The following is a 22,199-nucleotide window of genomic DNA, read 5'->3' on the forward strand; positions in this document are numbered from 1 at the left end:
TATTGGTTTGTTTAATTTACATGAAAGCTTTTGTCCCTTCATGCCACTTTTTTATTTTTTTTATTTGCCAATACTGTAAGCTTTGAGATGTAAGCACAACAAGCAGGATCATCATCATACCAAGAGTCGCCCAGATTTGAAATTGTCAGTGAGCAGCCTGTGAACCCATGAAACTGATATGCTGAACTAGAGAGGCTCATTCTGGCTTGCTTGTGTGGTTCATGCTTCAACTATTGTCAAGATAGTCGCAGCAAAACGACGAAAAAGTCCTGTAGTCGCCACACTGAACCTTGCCAAGACTTAAGTGTAGTTTAGGCCACGGCCGCCCCAGCAAAACCCCCCCACCCGAAGATGGGAGGAAATCTACGAAGACTCTCACTCGTTTCAATCATGGCCATGCTCAACCGTACAGATTTCGCAGTAGTTCTGAGCACTACGCCACTTTGGGGACCCGAAGTTTTTCCTGTCATGATTACTCGAATGGGCTAGTGTTTAACATTTAAAACTGGACTGAATGTCTCAGCACTTGAGGGGATAACAACCGAACCCTACACGTGCTAGTTCCTTCCTTCATTCTCCTCGAAGAAAAAAAAACTCCCCCATCCAACCTCACCATTACCTCCCACCGCCGCAATTCCCAGAAATGGTCTCCTGTAAGTCCCCCCGCCCACCAGGGCCCACTATCCAATCCTAACAAACGATCACAGTCTCCTGCGAAATCTGTTCCGACATCCTCAAAAAGCCTAAACTCGACTCTCACGCTGCGCGCTGTCGTGGGGCCTACTACACATGCATTGACTGCTCAAAGACGTTCATGGAGGGGCAGTGGAAGGGTCATACCGTCCGTCTTTCCTCTTTGCCCTCCCGCTGGCCAATTTGCTAACTGGGGGGAGTAGAGTTGTATTAGTGAGGCAGAAAAGCATCAGGGGAGTTTCTACAAACCAGAGAAGGGGAAGGCGAAGGGTGGGAAGGGAATGGAAAATGGTGCTACTACTGCGGATACGATTGTGACTACGACTATCCCGACAGCGAAGGGCAAGAAGGAAAAGAAGAAGAGATCTCCGGAAGCAAACGCTACCCCTGCCGCCGAGGTTAGCCAGCCCGAAGCTAAGGATACCCCGATAGCCGACGCCCTCCCTTCCGAATCCCCTGACCGGCCAAAACGCTCCAAGGAGAAAAGGAAATCCAAAAAGGACAAGAAGGGCAAGAAAGATAAGAAGAAATCCGAAGACTCTCCCGCCAAACCGGAAGTTACCCCCGACTCCGCCCCCGCCGTCGAATCCCCCGACCAGCCGGATCCCTCCAATGAGGGGAAAATGGAATCCAAAAAAGACGAGAAAGGCAAGAAATCCGAAGACTTTCTTGCCACACCGGAAGCTAGCCCCAACTCCGCCCCTGCTGCCGGATCCCCCGACCAGCCGAAACGCCCCAAGGAGGAGAAAAAGGAATCCAAAAAGGACAAAAAGGGGAAGAAAGGTAAGAAATCCAAAAGCTCTCTCACCACAACGGAAGCTAGACCCGACTTCGTTCCCGCCGCCGCCGATTCCGTCGACAACAAGAAGAAGCGTAAGAGCGTCTCTGCGGAGGAGACCCCGGCTAAGAAGAAGAGGAAGAGTGGGGGGGAGGAGAGGGCGAGGATGAGTCAAGAGAAGCTTGTGGAGCTAGTCGGAGAAGAGGAATTGGGACTCGTAGGGTTCTTGGATAGGCTTCAGGAGGAGGTGAGAACTCATGATGAAGATCCCGGGGAGGCGGTGCTTCAAGGGCTACGTATAAAAGTTGATGGTGGGAAGGTTGTGCTTTCGTTCGAAGGCTAGATTGAGGAAAGGTCGGGTGTCATGTGTCGTATGCCATTATCTATATATGTATTGTACAGCGAGTAAATAATTGTACTATTTATAGCAGTAGTACACTCCCGACGGCCAGGTGGTAGACCAAAAGTTATGTTTGTATTTCTAGCATTCAAATCGGATCCTTTTTTTTTTGCCCCTCCATCTATCATTTTATTCATAACTACTCATCTGCACCACCACCGATGTCGCATCTGTCCCTGCCGTTCCGTATACACAGCCCATATATCGCCTCCATAATTCCTCACTCAGCGCCAAGTACACCCACCCGCTCCACTAGACCTACGCCCCCTTCTTCTCCACCTCCTTAGCAACCCCATTAACCCTCCCGTATCCCCACCCGATTCCCAAAGCACAAACCATCATCATAACCGCACTGCCAACAAACACTGCGATCCTTCCCTTGGGCTCAATAACATTTAACAACGGGTATGGGTAATTCTGGTTAACAGAGAAGCAATGCTCCAGCCAGACCCAATACCCGGTAGCAATCCCCGAGGGGATCAACAATGCGGGCAGAAAAGTAAACGCCCATGGCGGTGAGAGGAGCAGAACGTCGATGAGTAGAAGCAGTGCGGGGAAGAGGTGAAAGCCCATGTCTTAAAGAAAATGAAAAAGAGAAAGAAGAGGTTAGTGACAAGGCAGGACGGGTATGCACAATATATGCAGAAGAGGATGAGGAGACTGACCGACAAAAGGGTCAAGCAGCATTTCAGGTGGTACAACTAGGTCTCTATCGATCTGAAGTGTTCACGTTCCCTCCCCCTTCAGGTTAGCCTGCAGCCCGGGACGAGATGTCGCATCGTGCACAAGTACGGTAACGTATATGTAGGAGCATCATATATTGGTAATGTAGGGAAAGGTTATTAGAATTAAGAAAAGGTTGGAATTCACAGCGCTGATGCCCCAATACAATATACTAATCAACACCTCCAGCGGAGCGCTTCCAACCGCAAGCCAATTCTTGACGATGAAGGCATTCTGCCAGAGGAAGAGGTCTGCTAGAAACCCTACTAGAAAGGTTATTGTTGCGAGGGCTAGGGCGATAATGCTGTGAGGTTATAATGTTGCTACCAAATTAGCGACAAGAAAATGAAAAGATAGAAAACCGGATCTCCTCCGCTCGAATGCAATTTCTCTTCCTCCGCCGGCAGATCGATAGGTTCGGGCATTAGTACACCCTTGAGAGGCTAGGGCAAAGAAGTGGGAGGAGAACGGGGCGGGGGTTGCGGGCTTACGTAAGAAACTGGAAGTGCCAGCTGTTGATACGGTGCAGTACCGAGAATTAGTCCATCATGTGCCGGATAAATGGGGGGGGGGGAAGGAGAGGAACGGGGAAGTAAGAGAGAGGAAGGAGGAGGGGGGGGGCAGCAATACACACCCATATCCTTTACTTCTATATACATGATGCATGATTTGGTCAGTTTGGCAACGGGCGGACGGGAAATCATCCCAGGTGGGAGATATAGATTAGGGGTGGGAATTCTTTTCCGCATTAGATTGTTTGTCTGAGAAGCGTACGTACATTTCGTTTGGATTTTTGAGAAGGCTTGACAAGGGGTTAGTTCTGGCATTGCGTTGTGATATGATACCGGTATTGATTTCAATATCAGCTTCACAAGGAGGGGGAGGTGGTACAAATCAAAAGAATTGGAAAAGCTAATTAAACCTGCGAGCTATTATAAAAACGGCATTAGCAAAAGCTCACTGATCATTCATTACCCGAGCTATGAAGGTGGTAAACATGCGTGAACAAGCATTGAAATTCCTCTACTAGGAGAGTGGATTCGCTGAGAGGACCGGCCGGCCATTGCGATATCAAAGCGATTAGGGTGGCTCCTGAGGTGATGTGGTGGCCAAAAAGGGGGGAAGGACTCGTACTGAGCAGGCAGGACGGGTGTGAAGCAGGTAGGCAAAAGCGCAGTCAATACCTCTCCTTTTTGAATCAAACCCGGATCTCCCAAGTTCCGGCGCTTGGTAACGGCCGATCTATGAGATCTGATAAGATATTGCACGTTTCGCGAATCGGGCCCGCTGTGCTTTTACTAGAGTACCGGTAGACTACCGTATGTGCGGTGAGTGCGGCTGAACCAATCCAGATTGACCGACATGATATCCGAATAGCCAAGTAGGGTGGGCAACCTACGATACGCTACAGTACCAATACTGCACCAGCAGCGTAGCGAGTCTAGCTGACAGCAGTACCTGAGCACAGCCCGAGTATTCATAACTGTACTTGTAGTCTTCTCGAGCCTACCGCACTTTCCATCACGGATTAGACATTACCGGTAGTATAATAACTACGGTAGCCAAACAGTGGCTCCTCCGCAAACCCAACTCAATTACGGTAATTCACATGGCCTGGAGAGAGGTTGAACTATCAGGATAATTATGATATCATAGGTCGGGCTCTGTCCTGGCTTTATACTCGAGTATAGTACCGGTACTCTGCTACAGGTCCTATTACCCACCGGTATGCCGATACACCGCCCCGCCCTGCTGTGACGCCATCCATCGAGGGCATTACCAAATCATAACGAAAAGCCCAGAGTGTTGCCCAGATACGGAAAGCCGTTCACACGTGATAGACAGGGACTGGCAGTGGAACATACCGGTATCACCTTGTCCCCGAGTCCCCCCCTGATCCCTGCCGATCAAAGAGCTGAGTATCGTACAGAACAAGTATGGGCTCTTGCGATTCATCATTTCCGTCAGGTCGCTAATCTCGTGGCTTAGAGACAAAAGTTCTTGAGAAGGATTAGTACTTTCCCGACACGGCATAGTCTGAGTCCCTTGGCCGTGTTGGATCTCATTAACTGGTTTTCGCAATTCTGTTGGCCTATCGGGGGCTAAATGCCGTGATATGAGCGACCTGACGGAGATAATTCACTGCAGTGAATCGCAAGAGCTATCCTCCACCGTACCGCATAACCCACTATCTCCGCCAGCCCAGGATTGGTTTAGTACAACAAGTTAACATTAAGTTAACAGAATTGCGAATACCAGTCAATGGGATTCGACACTTGTTGGGGACTGAACATAGTATCATACGGTACGAGTACTGCGTCAGGGAAACGCTAACCCTTCTCAAGAGCTTTTGACTCAGGATCCGGAGATTGCAGGGCTGCTGGGGATACAGTAGTGCATTTTATGGCACCCACGACGAAACTGGGCGGATGGCGAACAGGGGTACGGTACCGGTACGAGTACAGTACTCGAGGATTTGGTCGGAAAAGAATGGAGATGGTCAAAGTACCGGTAGGGTAACAAAGGATTACTTGTTACTGATCCCTGTTCGTCGTCCCCCAAGTTTCGTCCGTCCTGGGCTTGGTGAAGACGGCAATGCTGGGGCTTCTTTTACGGTCTGACGCCTGTCGATTCCCGTGGTGACGATTGCACCCCAGGGGTGTTTCTCACCGCGTAGGGCTGAACTTTGGAACCAGAAATGCCGGGATTCGGGATTCGCCTTTGAGGGGGTCAACTCTCGCGTGCTTTGCTTTCTTTGATCGGGAGGAAGTGATGGTGATGTTGATTTATGAATGTTTTTTCTTGAGCAACGGTGAGGTATGCAAGGGTTTGCTCGTGTTGCTTTGCTTTGACGCAGTTTTATGGCAGGCGAGTTGTAGGTTGTGTTGCAGTGGTTGGTGCCATCATCCAACAGTTATCTACGTTAGCGAGCCCGACGATTCCGGGGAGCGATATATATAAGATTGTTTATAGGCTTCCGATACAGCCTCAAGTGTTTCCTCCTTAGGTATTCAGAAGTCAAGAGATAAAGTGATAGGACTTGGAAAAAGTGAACCGGACAGAAGTCCCCGCTCATGAGATTTCTCTCCCCTCCCCCCATTTCCTTTGATTTTCCTGGCTAAGCACAGGAGAGAATTATGCGGTACAGTGCAGTACGGTAAAGGATGTTCGTGCACTATTCAGGCCCTACCGCTGCCGTACCATGCCCGGAGCAACCTAATCTTGAGGGATCACCGTTCAATTGGGGGCTATTCCCCGAAATTCTTCTAGCATGCCAATGCCTGTAGCCCATCGGAAATGGAGCCCACCCTTGTTAGACTATAGTTTGGAGACTGATGAGCAGAGATGTCACTGTATAATTGATTCTAACATCCCTTCCGTGAGGAGAGCTCGATTAAAAGCCTCTCCTACGACACAGCACTCCTATTGTCATTGCGGTTAGGATTGTGGTGGGCACTTAATACTGATATTGACTCTCGAAGTTAGTGAACCTAGGGACAGGGGTACTCGTACACCCAGGCCCACCAAAAACAAGTTATCGAACGAAGTAGGTGTGGATGTCACAACTAATATGAGGCTGTTTCGCAGCAAGACGATACCGAGTCCCACCGTACCATAAGGGTTTGCATATCTCCCACCCTCCCGGAGCCGCTTTATACAACCTGGACTTGCCTTTCTTTTGTGCGGGTATGACAAGATCAACGCCAACAGAAGACCATACTCGAGTAGTTGTCTACACGATCCCGAGCCTCTGGAGGACGACCAAATTATTCTGGATAGGGCCGCCTGAAATGATATCAACTTTGGGAGCATGCCGGTATTGGAGACCCATCTTTAATGCCGGTCAATAAGCGCCGTGGTATTATCGCGGCCGGTCCGAGAGCAGTTGGGAAGATGGTCTCGAGGACACCACGAATCGACAACCCCTTGATCACGACCCAAATATTACGGACACATTTCAATCCCTAATAAACTTATGACATTAAAGTCGGGGGTAGCCCTAAGCGCACTAGGTTGAACAGGTAAGATATCATACTGGTATGACAGGCAAACAGGAGATATCCTCCGAAAAGGTCTGAAACTGTAAATGATGGGATTTCAAGAGAGGGGGGCGAGAGAACTACTGCAATCAAATATCACTCCCCTAGATATGAACGTCCAAGTTATCATTAACTTTATATGCCTGCCTTGGGAATAGGGGCTTAATGGAACCTTCTTGCAGAGCTGAGGCATGGCTTCCCTTCGTCATCGTCGCTCTCTTGTCAGGTTCCATTTTCCAGTAGGACAATATCCATGTATGTCCCCGGATTCCGATGCCAGGATACTTGGCGCAATCTAGGTACCGGTAGGTGCCGTACGGCACTCAAGTTGCTTCTTGTGTTGGATCGTGGTGTGGTGAATTCAGCGAAAGTATGGTGCTACTCTGCGATAGTGATCATCTCCAGGGAGCCCTTTGAAAGAGCCCTCAAGTATCATATGTCACAGTCCAACTCCAACTCTGCCATTGGCATGCTATTGCGCTTTCCAACACTCACCCTCTCGCGTTATGGGGACTTAAAGCTTATTGCTTATCGAAAGTGATTCCATTGCATTTTGGGCATTCTCCGTCCAGTCGTCTAGATTCAGCCTCGACAACAGCTGTTTACCTCGATCGTAACCAAGTCCTCAACCCCTACCGATACCGTACTCCCATGATCTTCATGATAATTTCTTTTTTTCCAATTTTTCCTTTTTCCCATCTTTTTTTCCCATCAAAAGCGGTTAGAAATCCATTGGTTTCAAATGACTTACATCCATGTGGAGGAGGGACAGACAGCGGTAAATGAGGAAAAAGTGCGGGTGAGGCTCATTGAGGGGTTTGGCCTACCGCGGTCTTCTGGGTCTCAGCAGCTCTCCTTCCCTCGGCCAGTGGATGGTCCTGCAGGGATTTCTAGCAGCAGCGGCAGAGGGAAAGAAGAAACCCTTTCGAATCGGCCACCCCGGCCCCCGAAAATGTATGAAATCTACTAACCCTGACAAGAAATACATCTCGTGGATTACGGAAATCGAGATGCGGTTTGTGATTTTCTTATTCTGTTATTTCTTTCTTCGATTGATGGTTTGTGATGATACTCGCGTGTGCCAACTTTTGCTTGGTTGGGTTTTTTCCCATCGGGCAGCAGGAGGGGAACTTGATGTTCTGTCCTAACCTAACCTTTCCTGCCCCTGCTGCAGCTCAACGCATAGAGCAAAGAGACAACCACACATATGCATGGTGCCAGTAAAAAAGACCTTGCACTTTCCCTCTCTCATCCATTCAGAAGTCCTCAAGCTTCTTAGTTTCTTTTTCATTTTGTCTTGAACTCTCTTTTTTATCCTATCTTTTTTTTCTCCTCCTCCCCATACTTGTAACCCTGGAGATAACCTGCGTTCGTTGGCGCTGTTGTTTTGTGGTCAAGTGAGTTCTCTGCCATGGGGAGCACGACTACTGTGTGGTGCTGTGGTCATTGTGCCGAAATTCATCGACACCTCACTGGACTAGTCTAAAGTATGATGCTCCACTCTTATGTTCACTCGCCCGTCCTTTCCCTGTACGGTACTGTACTGTACTCGTGCTCGAGTACGGTTTTTTATGTCCTCGATCGACCGGCGTAGACGGTTGATTCACAGATAACCCTCTTTCTCCGCAGTCTAGAAGGACACCCTGCTAGTACCGGCAGCAGGCATTGAGAACACAACGGGGGAGGGGGGGGGGGAATTAAAGAGGGGGTGTTGATTGGTAGCCATGGCTACTGGCTGACCATTAAGATCTGAGGAATCCCTCCACCCTTTCCCGCCAGTGTTGAATACCTTGGCCTGCTTTGCTTCAAAATCTAGCTACGGAGCTGGTGGGGACTAAGTCAGACTGGATTGTGTATCTTCGAACTCGAGGGGAGGGGGGATGAAGACTGATACCAGTATTTGAGTACTTCTGCTTTGCCTATTTTCCTGGGATATCTTCTTCTATCATATATACAGAGATGTACAGTTCTCAAGGCGTAACCTTCTGTACGGTGCTTCATTTATAGTTGTGTATAACAAGTGCGCGGTGTTCTCGTATCTATTGTCCTGTGAAGCACGGAAATAAGACTCCCTTCTCTCTTATGGTATTATGGACTTTAGTGTTCCATACAACACCCTGGGGCCAGAGGGATAGATATGATACCGGTAATATGATACGGTGCCACACTTTTCAACTTTTCGACTGTTTTCTTTTTCTTTTCCCCCCAACTTCTTGCTCACGCTCGTCCTCCCATTCTCCCTCGAGTGTTGACTTATCTCCTAACCATCTCTCCCATTCCTCTTATCCCCCCACCCACTGGGGTATCCCCGGCCACTTCGCTCATTTTTCTCCCGTTTGTGTATCATTGAGCAGGAGGAGTAGAGCCTTTTCCGCTCTCCGCCTCAGGTCCAACTCCCTCCCCCCCGTCTATCGCCTCCCCTCCCCACCACCAGCACCACATCCATACCCCCCCCTTTTTTTGTTGAACCCCCTTCTACCCCCAATCCGATCCCTTGAGTGGTGCTTTCTGCTTTTTGGGTCGTACTGAATTGGTCGTTGTGGTTGTGGTTGTTGGTTTGTAGCTTGTCCGCCTTCCTTTCCTCACTCTTCTCACACTCACTCGCTCTCGTCCGCCCCCCAATAATTATAATCATCTCTCACCGGTTCGCACTTCTTACTTCAGTTCTTCTCCTTCTCTCGTTTATCTCCATCTTTCTCTTTCCGCACCCCCCTCCCTCCTCAAACGAGTAAAGCGAGGAGCTTTTCCCTCTCTACTCTCACCTCTCGCCAACCCCCCCTCCCCCACTCTAACCCTTTTCTCCGTTTTTTTCTTTTCCAAAAATTAATTTTGTTCCTCATTGCGGCTGTTTGCTGGCCCGGATCTGATCAGATCAGATATACCCTCGGCTCATTTGAACATAGCGTTTGCATACGGTTTCTCTCACTCTTCATTTTTTCCCCCACTGCCGTTGTCGATTGTGCTGGTTTGGTTGTCCAGGTGGATTGCCACCTCCTTCGCCGCCATCGACTAGACATTATTCAGCCCGCCCGCTCCCCGCCGCTCATCCTTTCAGCCATCCTCCTGTTCACTCTTTATTCTCCATCTCAACCAAGGGCCCCACTCCAGCGCACTTGCCGTTTGAGTTTCAGCCTCAAGGCGTCCAACATCCAACAACTCACAAGCCTAATTCTCTTTCTTCTCCCACTACTCCTCATTTTTACCAACAACTTCAGCGATATTCTCCTAAGTGGGGCGAGCCGCTATTCAAGGGTGGTCGCGTCGTCGTCGACTCATAAAACCAACCTCTTCTGTCGCCACGGCAGGTTGACTGAGACCCTCACCCCCGAGAGAAAAGTTACAGACCAAATGCCCCGTGCCCCAGTCGCTGGTCGTGAGATACGCCGTCGGAGCCGGAACGGTTGCTGGTAAAAAAAACACTCTCACCTCGCTATGCTTCTCGGGAGTCTCGTCGTTTGGCGGTATGACATGCTAACCATTTTCTTATAATAGGAACTGCAAAGCCAGGAAGGTAAAATGCGGTGAAGAGAAGCCCCGCTGCAGCAACTGCGAGCGACTCGACGAAGAATGCGATTACAAGATTAGGTTATCGTGGGGAGGCCGCCCTCTGAAGAAGAAGCAGTTAGAGAATGGGGCAAATGGACAGGACCCTAATGCCGACGATCAGTCACAGTTTATCCCTGGGGCCGGTCAGTTCTCAATAAACCAGCACTTTCCTTCCCCGCAGACCTTTGTGCAGACTACGCCTAGTAATGGAGCGAGGAAACCACCGGTTCCGAGGGTTGGGAATGGGAAGAGGACTACTATGTCGAATTATCAGACTGTGTTTTCTGTAGCGGAACCTTCGAGTGCCCCAGTGATGCCGGTTTCATCGGCACCTCTAGACCCACAATTGGCTTCGGTCACTACACAACAGCCTCCGCCGCTACAAAGTCCTGCTACCATCCAGCAGCAGCAGCAGCAGCACCAGAATCGGTCAAGTGCTTATGGATGGCAGCCAGGACTTACCCCAACTACCACAACACCTCCCTCTAGAACTTTTGAGAATGACGTAGTATTCAAGACAGAACAGCAGCAACAGCAGGGCCTTTTCTCCCCCTATACACCAGTCTCACAATCATTTAACCAGGTTGCATCACCCGTTTCTAGTTACCCGAATAGCAACGGTCAGATTCATAGCCCCCCGGGGCCTCCCAGCCTTGTCACGAGTCCTACAGCTCAGTATGACAGCCAGCAACACAGCTCTCCAACACAGCAATATCACAGCAAGTCGTTTCATACACCCCCTCCAATCCTTACATCGCCGACGAAGAGACTACGAACTAGCACTTCTCCTATACAAACATCTCCTCATTCCCCATATACGTTTGAGCATATCAACGCTCGTCCAACCGCTACTGTGGCACCAATCCCTACTTCTCTTGGCACAGCTTTGGATTATATATCAACACCAATATCCAATGCCCCAATAAATCATATCGCAGGATTGATGGACCATCACCACCATCCTGCCGGTGTAGGTACGGGTATGCGCCGGGTTTCTGTTGAGAATCTATTAGCTCCCCCTTTGCCTGATAGCGATCATAGCTATGACGGAAGTTATGTTGACCGATATCCTTCAGAAATGGAAGATTATAAAAGGGAAGATCTTTCCCAGAGCCGCACCCTTCTTTACGGCGTTGATCGCGGAGAGCCCGACATGGATAACGACGACGATGATGTGGAAGAGATTCCTCGACATGACTATGGTGGCTACGACGACGGTATGATGATGATGGGAAGGGCGGCAGGGCTTTATGGAAATGGCATAAACAATCCATTCTACCCTGTTGCTATCACTATCCCGAGGAAACTGGACCCGCTACCGCAACTACTGCTCGACAATAGAAAGAACATGATGTACTTCCACCACTACTTACATTACACCGCTCGCTTGCTAGTGCCCCACGATTGTTCGGCGAATCCCTTCAAGAGCATTCTTCCTCAAAGTGGGTTTCTGTTCTCGCTGCCCCTGGTGGTTTCATATACTATATGCTAATAGTCTAATTTTTCTAGTGGCTGTTCAAACTGATCATTTGATGAATCTGCTACTTGCGTATTCGGCAAGTCACCGGGCTAGATTGCTGGAACACCCTGAGCCTACAGAGCGGATCGGCCGGTTCCTTGATGAGACAGTACGAAGTCTTCATTCCTCCTTGGATAGCCCCGAAGACGCGAAGAGTGATTCAACATTAGCGACCGCCATCATGTTGTCTTCATACCAGATCATTTCTCCCAACCCGTTCTCGGTGAGTGGGCTTACATGGCAAACTCATCTCAGCGCGGCCCGGAAGATCATCTTGGCTCGTGGAGGCGCTCAGGGGATGCACAGCAGGGACAAGGTCTCATATTTCCTGGTTAGGTGGTTTGCATACCTCGATTTGTTGGGAAGTCTGAGCGGCCGTGACACAGAGGAGCCGATTTTTAGTGGCAAATACTGGACAAACGACAATGGCGAAGGGGAGGCGGAGGAATACGCGGTGGACTGCTTCTTTGGGTTCACAAGCCGTTGTGTGAGTATCTTGGCGAAGATAGGGGAACTCGCACGGAGATGCGAGCAGGAAAAGAGGGAGTACGCTGAAGGTTTGGCGCTTACAAACCAAGCGATGCACGAGCAATGTTATGACCAGTGGGAACCAACGCCCGCAATTTTCCAGGCCGCCATGATATTACAACAGGAGCTGGAGGATGCGCGTGGCAAGGCGGTGGGAAATTGCACACACAGTCATCACCACCATGTAGGGCTCCAACATTTCAGACCAGGATCACCGTCGGACAATTTCGACACGGAGGAGCTGTTGGCTACGAACGATTCGTTCCATTGGGCGGCGCTTATTCACCTTTACCGGCGCGTGTTGAACTACCACACCCAACATCCGCGCGTGCAACAGTCGGTTGCGCAGATTGTGCGGTCTATGGGGAAAGTACGTCTTGGTGGCACAGCCGAGAATTGCTTGCTTTTCCCGTTGTTCTCGGCAGGATGTGAGGCGGTGGACGGCGGCCACAGGGAGTATACTTTGAAGAGAATGATTGAAGTAGAGAAGAGTGGTTTGGTGCAGGTTTGTTTCCCCGCGTATTTTTCCTTAGTCATAAAATGTCACTTTTTACTAACCACCCTTTCTTCTTTCAGGTCCGACATGCAAGACTGTTAATGCAACGTGTTTGGAAAGAGCGACGACCCTGGTGGGAAATGGCTTCAGGAGAATTTATTGGTTAACTATACCCCTCGAGCGATCCACGAGAAAAAGATAAGAAAAGACAAAAGCGAGAACATACCCAATCCCACAGCTTCCCCCCTTTTTTATCCTTTTTTTCTTTTTTCTTTTCGCTTTTTATGTCATCACTTAGCGGCGGAAGCAAGTTTTTTGGATTTCAAAAAAAATACTGTTTTCATGCTTCATTCTCGTTTCCTTTTTATTTCCACTTTTCATATTCATCCACCCTTCACTCCCGCCTTCAGTACTTTCATTCTGGTACATCATTCATTCTTCTTCATTATTTTATTCTGTTTCTTTCCTTTTAACATGGGAGACGTCGTCGTCGGATGGGTTTCATGACGGAGGGTGTATTTTGGAGTTTATTGTTTTTATTTTATTTTATAGTTTCTCTTCCTCATGCACGTTTGTGTCTCGTTCATATTTTCCTTTTCTCCTTTTCTGTTTCATTTTTCGTATTTTCATTTCTTAGGATGATAATGTGGTGCAGTGGGACAAGAGTGATATTTTACGATTAGGTCCGAAATTGGTGCCTTGGGGGGCGTTTTGGCATCCTTTTCTTGTTGATCATCTTGAGCACACAATCGCTTTACTCTGGAGCGTGTATGGTATAAGTATGCATAGATGTACCTGGCGGACAGCTACCTTACCAAACACCCCCACCATCAAGTGTTTGGGCACCCTGCGCATAGCACTGAGTCAACGATATGTCAGGTTTCAAAAAAGAAGGGAAAAGAAAGGGAAGGGAAGGAAAAAGTGATATTTCGTAAGACTTGTCGTCGGTGATGACCCGCTGCGATCCATATTACTAGTATGAACAGACAATCGTTAGTCGAGGAATATCCCTCATGCAATAGCCACGGGGAGTGCTCTGTGGCACATTTACCAGACGCAACAGCCCCAATAGCTAACTACCATATTATCAAGCACAAACCAAGCTTACCTCCTATCATATCACGAACTGCATCTGTACAGTACGTCCACAAGTATGACAGTCCAGGGGGAAAAAACCCATCTTCTAAGTAAACTACAACCCCCTCCGGGGAGAAAGGGAGTACCGATAGTACAATACAATAATCGGTGTTGGCAATCTACCACCCACAAAACTCCATGCCCGATACACCAGCGAGCCAGTGTCGGAGACGTCCAATGCGACATGTACAGCACTCGAGCACAGCACCGTACCCACCCCACGATCCATTCACATTCTCTTTTCTTTCCTCCGCCTCTATCGTTATCGTTACCGTTGTAGGGCTGTGCGAGTGCGGGTGATTCTTTGTGGGTAGTGACGATTGGTGCGGGGGAGGGCTGGCACAGTAGGTTGGTTGGAGGGGATCGTGCTGGAGAGAGAGTTTTTTTTTCGGGGGGGGGTTCCTTCCCCCATTGGGTTCTGTGCTCGTGCTTGTGGTTTTGCGATGGTGTGTGTGGGAGGAGGGTATCGGTGTTTTGTTTTGTCATGTTCCTTGCTTGATTGCTTTCTTACTTCCCCCGCATGCCTACTTATCTGGTTGTATTATGGGCACGGGGGGCCTTTTCCCTCCTTTAGGGTGTTGAGGTTTGGATGGTGCTTGGGATATAGCTTGCGGATGGGTGGGTGGTATTATACAAATTCGTGAAGTGATATCTTTACGAGGGTTTAGTCTAGTGCGAAGGGCTTGATTTTTCACGTTCTCATTAGTCGAGTGATATTTAATGATCGCTGATGTTGATTTTCATGCACGCATGCATGTGTCAACTTTATCACGCAGTAGGTCCCTCTTTGTGCATATATATATGTGTGTGTATGTGTGTGGTGGTATGATATATTTCAAGCGAAGTAGGTAAATAAGGGAGGGAAAAAGTGAAGAAAAAAACTAAGGCATCTGATCAATAGCCTGAACCCCCTGACCGGTGGCCTCGTCGAGTTTGAATTCCCGGACGGGGACTCTCCACCCGAACGGATCTCTGTCCCTGCCACTTTGTATGCCCTTGAGTCCGTCCAACAGCGCAACGAAAGCCTCGCCCGGCTCTTCGCCGCCGTATACCTTCTTCCAGGTTGTGCTCTTCTTCGTGATGCTCTTGATGGGGACAAGCGCTGCGGCCGTGCCCGCAGCGAAGACCTCGACAAAGTCCTCTAGCTCCGCTTCCTTGACCTTGCGTGTTTGCACGTCCCAGCCGAATAGGTCTTTTGCGATCGTCTGCACGCTGTCGCTGGTGACGCTTTTAATGATGCTGTCGCTCTGGGGGATGACGAGCGTCTTGTCTGGGAGAACGCCGATGAAGCCGGAGGTGGAGAACTCGTCGATGTAGGTCCTCGTCTGGGAGTCTGTGTGCAGCGTTATCCCGAAACCTTCTTCCCGCGCTGCATCTGAGTGCCTGAGAACGGGAGCGTAGTTCCCGCCAATCTTAGCGGACCCGGTACCCTTCGGCGCCGCGCGGTCAAAGTTCTCCAGGATCAAGCAGTCCACAGGTTTAACGCCGTGATAGACTCCTACGGGGAGCACAAACACAACAAACATGTACTCCTCCGGTGGGCTCAGCCCCAACTGCGCGCTCGAGCCGAAGAGCAATGGCCGGATGTACATGCTCGCACCGGACTCTGCGGGCGGCACGAACTCCGCGTTCATGGAGACGGCCATTTCCACCGCTCTCAGGAAGAGCTCCGTCGGCGGGGCGGGCATGCTGACAAAGGCGGCGGAGTGCTCGAGGCGCATGGCGTTGGAGAGCGGGCGGAAGATGTGGATTGAGTCGGAAGAGGCGGAACGGAAGGCTTTCAGCCCTTCGTAGCATTGCTGGCCGTAGTTTAGGGCTGGGGCCATGCCGTGGATTGGGAGGATGGGGGAGCGGATGAAGGTTGGTGTGGTCCATTGCTTGGTGTGGATGGAGTAGGTACTTTGGATGTGCCCATTAACTTCGCGGACTCGGAAGCCAATGTTGCTCCAGTCTGAGGTTTAGTGTTGGTTAGTTTGCGATGAGAGGAGGAATGGAGGAAGAGAGGGAGAGGGAACAGACCGATGGAGCCAGTTGGAGGCGGTGGGAATACCATTTTTTCTTCCTCTTTTTTTCTTTCAATTATTTAAATCTCTCTGTTGGATTCCTTGTTTGTAGACCAAACAATTGTCCGGGTATGATGCAATGAAAGCTTCGATCCCCACTGAGAGGGGGGCTGCTCTTGTGCTTTCGTTGTGGAAAGGACAGACAAAATGCGGGGTGAGGGAGGGTATGTAAGGAGGGGACAGGAGAGAGAAGGGGTGGCCAAACTTATTAATGCGAAATCAGCCTATCCCCTAGCCTAACTTAGCGTACAGTTCATACCTTTACCACTATTCATACATGTTTGTTCCACACGGATTGTTTGCTCCACACAGATTGTTTACTCGTACTGGTTCCCTACGCCAGCTTGAGGGGGAAAAAGAACAAAAAAAACGCTGGATTTTAGCTTTTCATAGGTCGATAATTATCTCACCTGCTCTGCACCCGAGATGACTCTGATAGAATTAAGTGAGAGATTCATTCTCTTGAATTCCCCCCCCCTCTGTAATGCCTTCTCCTTCTCTTCCGGGGAATAATTATGTGCGGATTTTTCACTCTGCCGCGCCGCAATGTACTGTATCTATTCGGGACTCTGTGGTGGTGGTGGGTGGGAGAATTTGGTTGCTGTCGGTACCATAAATACTTAGCCTAAGCGAACTCTGGGGGGGGGAAGGGCAGGGAGGTTACGGTAGCTTAAAGCCACAGAAAGGGGCAGGGAAATCAAGAGAGTATCATACTGTACTTTACCGGCACCTTGCGGCCTCTTCCTTCTCTCTTCCCAAGGCTCCCTTTTCTCTTCTTTGAATCCCCCCCCGAAAATCATATCATACGGTGCGGCACAAAGTACGGTAGTTTGCTGGTCCAGTCTACCCCACGCATCATCTTCATGCTCCGGCACAAAACTACGATCTACGGTACCGGTACTCCTCCACCGCAAGAGATGCAATGATATATTGAATACCTCTCTCGTCCTGCCACTACAAAAAACTAAAACCTACGCCGTTCGCACCGCCGGTGAGCTCTATCCATAATAATCCTTTACATCGGTACGGGAGAGGGAGAGAAAGATGGGCCCATCCCCAAACCATATCGTATCATACATGAGACCTTGTCATCATCCGATTCTTTTTTCCCCTCTTTTTCTTTCTTTCTTTCTTTCTTTCTTGTTTAAAAATTGTTGCTTTCTGGCTGGCTGACGGTAGGGAGAAGGGAGGCAAATTTACGCAAGGGCATTATTACCGGCTTTTCCTCCTCCTTTACTTTTTGTCCTCTCCCATTCAAACAACGACCACACACCACAACATAACCACCCGACCCCGACCCCGACCCAAAACCACTAGAAAATAGAGGGAAGGAGAAGGAGGACAGGCAACACCAAAATGACACGAAACAAACCATTCCTGTTAGCAACGTTCTTCACCCTGTTCCTCTTCTTCTCCTACATCCTCCTCCCCTCCACAAAACCCACCCCCCCACCGCCACCTCCCCACCTCCCCACAACAGCCCTGGCGCAACCCCCGCCTATCCCCTCATCAATCCTAGCCGGTAGCGCAATAATGCCGCACCTGGGAAACGAGACGCTGAAAGCCGAACTCGGTCGCGCAGGCTGGAAACTCTTCCACATGACGCTCGCGCGCTTCCCGGAGTCACCGAGCCTGGACGAACGCACCGCGCTAGCGCAGTATTTGGCGCTTTTCGCGAGACTGTACCCGTGCGGGGAGTGCGCGGAACACTTCCAGAAGCTGCTGGCGCAGTACCCACCGCAAACGAGTGGGCGTGTCGCGGCGAGTCAGTGGGGGTGCTTCGTGCATAATCTTGTCAACGAGCGGTTGGGGAAGGAGGTGTTTGATTGCATGACGGTGGGCGAAGCGTATAAGTGTGGGTGCGCGGAGGAGGATGAGAAGAAGGGGAAGGGGGAGGAGGTGGTGAAGGGGAGGAAGGGGAAGGGAGTGGTAAAAACGACTGGTAGTAGTTTGGAGGAGAATCTGGAGGGTAGTGGGAGGAAGATTGAAGTCATCAAGGAGGGGTGAGTTCTCACTGCAATTTGGGGCCTTGTGGGGTGGCTGATTGGGTGCGGGTTTCGCTATCGTAGGTTGATGAATGGCGGCTAGTGTGCGGTTCAATCTAATTTATTATCTTGGGGATCTTTGGCCTATTTCTTCGTCTGCTGGAGTTGTTTTTTTTTTCTTAGCTTTCTTTCTCTCTTTCCCCCCTCTTTATCCCCGTGTTGGTTTACTCGAGTTGTTCATGGCGTGCAATAGACTCTTCCAATCCTCTTCTTCCCTCTTTAGCAACTCTGGGTTACACTGTAAACTACGTATAAGCAAGCATGTACTGTATTAGTACCCTTACTCATAGCATATAATACCATAGCATTTCATACACTACCCTACCATACTGCACTGTATTATAGTCGAGTAAACTTAAGCTTCGTCGTCTCTAACGTCGTATAATCTACCCTAATCTCGACTGGGATGACCAGGGTGGCCAAGGAGCTTGGAGGAATGTTACCCAAGCACATCACTCGTAACAGCGCCTCAATTGTAGTGATATCATAGATAAACACATCTCAACCCTGGATAGTAGATTGCGCCTTTGCTCAAACCCAAAATGAAGACCAGCTGGATCTTCTCCGCGCTATCGGCAGCAGTGGCTCTTGCGGTGCCGGCCCTCCCTTCACTCTCGTCGTCTTCATCTTCGGCGCCTTCGCCTGCGCCCATGCTTTCCGCCTTTCAATCCGCTCATCATCTCCATCACTCCCGTCGTTCAGCCTAGCACCTTCTTCCATATTCAACGTAGGGATCTGGTACTCCCGGTCAGGTGTCTGGATCTCCTTCTTTGGTGTACTATTCGTGTTTTTCGACATCATCCCCGTCACTCCTTCATATAGGAGCACCCCGCCGAAAGCAGCAAATCCGTGGAAAGGGAAACTCATTGACCCAATATCCACCACGACCGCTCCTCCCACTAGCAGCATTGCCAATAGATTTCTCCTAGATACCTTCCGGGTACTTATCGGTGTGCGCAAGGCGCTTAGCCTTGCCTTAAGTTTGTCGGCGGATTCTATCTTGCGGCGTAATTGGTGGTATTTCTTGAGTAGGTCTTCCTTTTCTTTTAGTAATGCTTGGACTTGCTGGATTTCTTCCTGCAGAGTTTTCTCCGAACTCTTGATCTTCTTGACTTGCAATTTGCTGGCGTGTATTGCGGATTCTAAGCGTTGCAGGAGAGCATTCATCTCTTTTTTAAGATTGGCGGCACTCGGTCCCTTCGTTTCTGGCAGCGGAGGTCGAGTTGGTTTCGGCGCGTTTTGCGATCGCACTGGTTCGATCTGAGAAGAGACTCGCCCAAGTTCTGCCAGAGCATATTCCTTCTCCTTTTCCGCCTCACTTAGCGCCTCCTCACCCTCAGTCATGGAAATTCTCCCGGCACTAGTTTCTGAAGGGGTGTTCCCATCACTCAATTCCCACTGCACCTGAAAGGGTTTCGGATGAACACTAAATAACATCCGGATGGCGGCACTTGAATGTTGGACATCGTTTTTCGCGAGCCTGACCGTCCCTAATATACCTTCCCAATATTTTTCCAAATTTCTCCTCTCCAGCTTCTCGTAGTCCTCATCTTCGTGATCTGCCGGCCACCGGGTAGTTGCGACAATGACGTTACCCATGGCAGCATCGCCACAGATTTTCTTAAGCATCGACCAGGTGCGTTTGTCACCAGCAATCCATCTTGAGGTAGCAATGTTATGCACGTATATAGCGCCGCGGATAATACACGCTGGATTATTCGCTACTTGGAGTACGTACTCGCAGATCATCCGAAATGTTTCGGGGTTTAATGTTTTGTTATCTTCAAAACCCGGTGTGTCGACTAATAGCATTTCCTGACCGTCCAGAATGGTTTTGTAAACTTTCACTTCACGGGTCACTGTAGGGGGCACCCGGGTTAGCCTGGCTGGCACGCGTACGCCGGTGGGTGAGGGGGATGGGTTTCAATAACCTGATTCAGTGGCGCTCGTCACTGGAGGTTTCTGCTTGGAATCTTTTCCTCCGAGGGTTTTGATAAAGCTGCTTTTTCCGGCGCCACTGACTCCCATAACGAATATTAACGGGATGCAAGGTTGGACTTCGAGGTCTGTTGGGTATTCTATAGCACTGCCGGGTTAGACACGTCTGTTGGAAAGATGAATGGTAGCAAATACCCCCGAGATTTTCATGATTGCTGCCCCCAATCTCTGGCTCTTTTGGACGAGAGACTGTCGGTTCCTTTCCTTTTCGTGGGGTATCGCGAAGTTGTGTCATGGTTTCTTAGTTTCCCAGGTGGAAGCAAGGCTGTGTGTTGTTACCTATATAATGTATGGAATGGGTGAGTTGAGGGGTGTGTCTACAAGTAGCGGTACTGTACAGTACAATATCATAGTCCTGGGGGATGCAGCCGCAGTGGTGACACAACAATATGAAGAGCACGGGATATGATATGTGATACCGGAGATCTCTTGGAAGCCAAAATCATGCCATATTCTGCTTCATTAATATATCTCGTCTTCGGAAACGGTTAATTTCATGGTCATGCAAAGCTTCTTGGTTTATATGGTTTGCTCACTCATAAATCATCCATCGCTACTGGATGTGTAGTCATAAAGAAGCGCTCGCATTGCGTGCTTCTCATATCTGCCGGGGTTGTGAGAGTGCGTTGTGAAATAGGAGTGGAGCATTGGAGAGAGAGTAGATAGGGAAGGGATAACACCCATCTACTTATAAGAGTGGAAGCAAGCTTGATGGCAGCCGGGAAGGGATACCGGTATTAAGCAGGCGTCATCTTAACGCAGCACATCTGCTTGAGCGTTGACGGCAGACTTGCGTCCAAAAACGCTGTCGAAAAACGGAACTTTGTAGTGGAGGCAGTAGTCCAAAAACAGCTAGCTCACCCTCTTAACATCTTGTTTAATGCCATTAGTACTGTACAGTACCCGATCTTACAACTATCTCCCAATAGTATTGCATAATACTATTGCATTCACTTATTCCAACCCAGTTTCACCAAACAAAAATTTATTCTTTCCTTTTCTTCCTCCTCACAGGTCCAAGAGACTGGGGTTCCATGTGACACTTTTGCTTTGGCAGGCACAATTTGCTTTGATATTGTACTGTACAGGGCATTTGGTGGGGGTGTTGGGGGGGCGTGGATGGCAGATACTGTGTGGGATAGTGAGAGGTGGTAATGGAAAGAAGGAAAAAGAGAAAGAAATATAGAAAGGCGAACTACAACGGTAAGCTGCTGACTCGGAATATGTATTTGGTGTGCTAAGAGTTGAGTAAACCACTATTGTTTTCAGTTAAGTTAATGGATTCTGCGGTCAACTAATCACTGGCCCGGGATGTGGAAACAATAAAAAAAAAACCCCCCCCAACTCACTGGCAGGTTTAGTGTTATTGTTACGAAAAAGAGTGGAGAGATAAAGTTGTATTTGTTATCTCGGTAAGAAAGGAGAAAGAGTTAGAGTCAGGAACGAAAGACGAAGGAAGAAAGTAATTACTGCATAGGAAGCAAACATGAAGTGATTATCGAATGCAGGTATACTTAAGGAATCGCCAAGAGGTGCACATTCTAATAGTTATTAATACCGAGTACCTTGAGTTAACCGCATTTGGGGAGCTTTCAAGTTCAGTTAGGGGATATAGCTCCATGGGTTTGAAATATAATAGGTTAATGGTTCACCTTAGAGGATCTAGGATAGAGATTTCAGTAGTTAAAGCGCAAGTACTGATATAGTTTAAGTAAATAAAGCTTGTGTGAAAAGGACCAGAGAGAGATGGCGTTGCCTGAGTATCATAGTTGGTGGTTAGAAATAAGTTGAACCCGACTTGGACTAGCCAATTGGGATAGCTGGTGCTTCAAGAACGGTGCACCAATTCTCCCAGCAACCCGGGTAATCTGCAAACTTTTACCGGAGATTCCAGTGCCAGGAAATAAAATCTCACAAAATTCGAGTGATCGTGTATGACACACAGAAGGTGTGGGCCGGGCTGACCCTGGTTCACTAGGTGCGAGCTGTTTGATTTTGACCCTGTTAATTATACAATACGAGCCGCGGATCAGACCCACGATAGTTCGATTTTGAGCCTCCGCTCGTCTCGGCCCTCCCGGTTCTAAAAAGATGTTCTAGTCAATTCCAGTACAGGCAAATCCCCCAATTCTTTGTTTTTTTCTGTTTTTTTTCTGGCCTTTCTTTTTCTCGCTCCATCCTGGCTCTCCATTTTAGTTCCCACCCTTTAACAATCATTCTGCATGTCAATTGG

General features: G+C 49.1%; 6 protein-coding genes; 3 read left to right on the forward strand and 3 right to left on the reverse strand.

The window, feature by feature from the left end:
* Window positions 1-612: 612 nt before the first annotated feature.
* On the forward strand, window positions 613-1,814 carry GSTUM_00010997001 (uncharacterized protein; the record flags this gene model as incomplete). XM_002841640.2 has 3 exons in its annotated part: window positions 613-653; window positions 708-841; window positions 897-1,814. Exons 1-3 carry the CDS (start codon window positions 644-646, stop codon window positions 1,812-1,814), a joined length of 1,062 nt encoding a protein of 353 aa, XP_002841686.1. The 5' UTR covers window positions 613-643.
* A 114-nt stretch (window positions 1,815-1,928) lies between these two features.
* On the reverse strand, window positions 1,929-3,740 carry GSTUM_00010998001 (uncharacterized protein). XM_002841641.2 has 8 exons: window positions 3,592-3,740; window positions 3,486-3,516; window positions 3,373-3,396; window positions 3,229-3,243; window positions 3,086-3,106; window positions 2,742-2,898; window positions 2,537-2,588; window positions 1,929-2,446 (listed from the first exon to the last, which is right to left on the reverse strand). The coding sequence occupies exons 1-8, from the start codon at window positions 3,656-3,658 to the stop codon at window positions 2,130-2,132; spliced, it is 684 nt and encodes a 227-aa protein (XP_002841687.1). The 5' UTR covers window positions 3,659-3,740; the 3' UTR covers window positions 1,929-2,129.
* A 5,612-nt stretch (window positions 3,741-9,352) lies between these two features.
* Window positions 9,353-13,487, forward strand: GSTUM_00010999001 (uncharacterized protein). XM_002841642.2 has 4 exons: window positions 9,353-10,041; window positions 10,127-11,622; window positions 11,690-12,732; window positions 12,804-13,487. The coding sequence occupies exons 1-4, from the start codon at window positions 9,983-9,985 to the stop codon at window positions 12,888-12,890; spliced, it is 2,685 nt and encodes an 894-aa protein (XP_002841688.1). The 5' UTR covers window positions 9,353-9,982; the 3' UTR covers window positions 12,891-13,487.
* A 1,087-nt stretch (window positions 13,488-14,574) lies between these two features.
* On the reverse strand, window positions 14,575-16,043 carry GSTUM_00011000001 (uncharacterized protein). XM_002841643.2 has 2 exons: window positions 15,880-16,043; window positions 14,575-15,811 (listed from the first exon to the last, which is right to left on the reverse strand). The coding sequence occupies exons 1-2, from the start codon at window positions 15,911-15,913 to the stop codon at window positions 14,742-14,744; spliced, it is 1,104 nt and encodes a 367-aa protein (XP_002841689.1). The 5' UTR covers window positions 15,914-16,043; the 3' UTR covers window positions 14,575-14,741.
* Window positions 16,044-16,641: 598 nt separating this feature from the next.
* On the forward strand, window positions 16,642-17,930 carry GSTUM_00011001001 (uncharacterized protein; the record flags this gene model as incomplete). XM_002841644.2 has 1 exon in its annotated part: window positions 16,642-17,930. The coding sequence occupies exon 1, from the start codon at window positions 17,280-17,282 to the stop codon at window positions 17,928-17,930; it is 651 nt and encodes a 216-aa protein (XP_002841690.1). The 5' UTR covers window positions 16,642-17,279.
* A 569-nt stretch (window positions 17,931-18,499) lies between these two features.
* On the reverse strand, window positions 18,500-20,258 carry GSTUM_00011002001 (uncharacterized protein; the record flags this gene model as incomplete). XM_002841645.2 has 3 exons in its annotated part: window positions 20,102-20,258; window positions 19,900-20,046; window positions 18,500-19,827 (listed from the first exon to the last, which is right to left on the reverse strand). Exons 1-3 carry the CDS (start codon window positions 20,199-20,201, stop codon window positions 18,500-18,502), a joined length of 1,575 nt encoding a protein of 524 aa, XP_002841691.1. The 5' UTR covers window positions 20,202-20,258.
* Between the last annotated feature and the right edge of the window lie 1,941 nt (window positions 20,259-22,199).

The sequence above is a fragment of the Tuber melanosporum genome, assembly GCF_000151645.1.
Source record: "Tuber melanosporum whole genome shotgun sequence assembly, scaffold_79, strain Mel28".
Lineage (NCBI taxonomy): Eukaryota > Fungi > Ascomycota > Pezizomycetes > Pezizales > Tuberaceae > Tuber > Tuber melanosporum.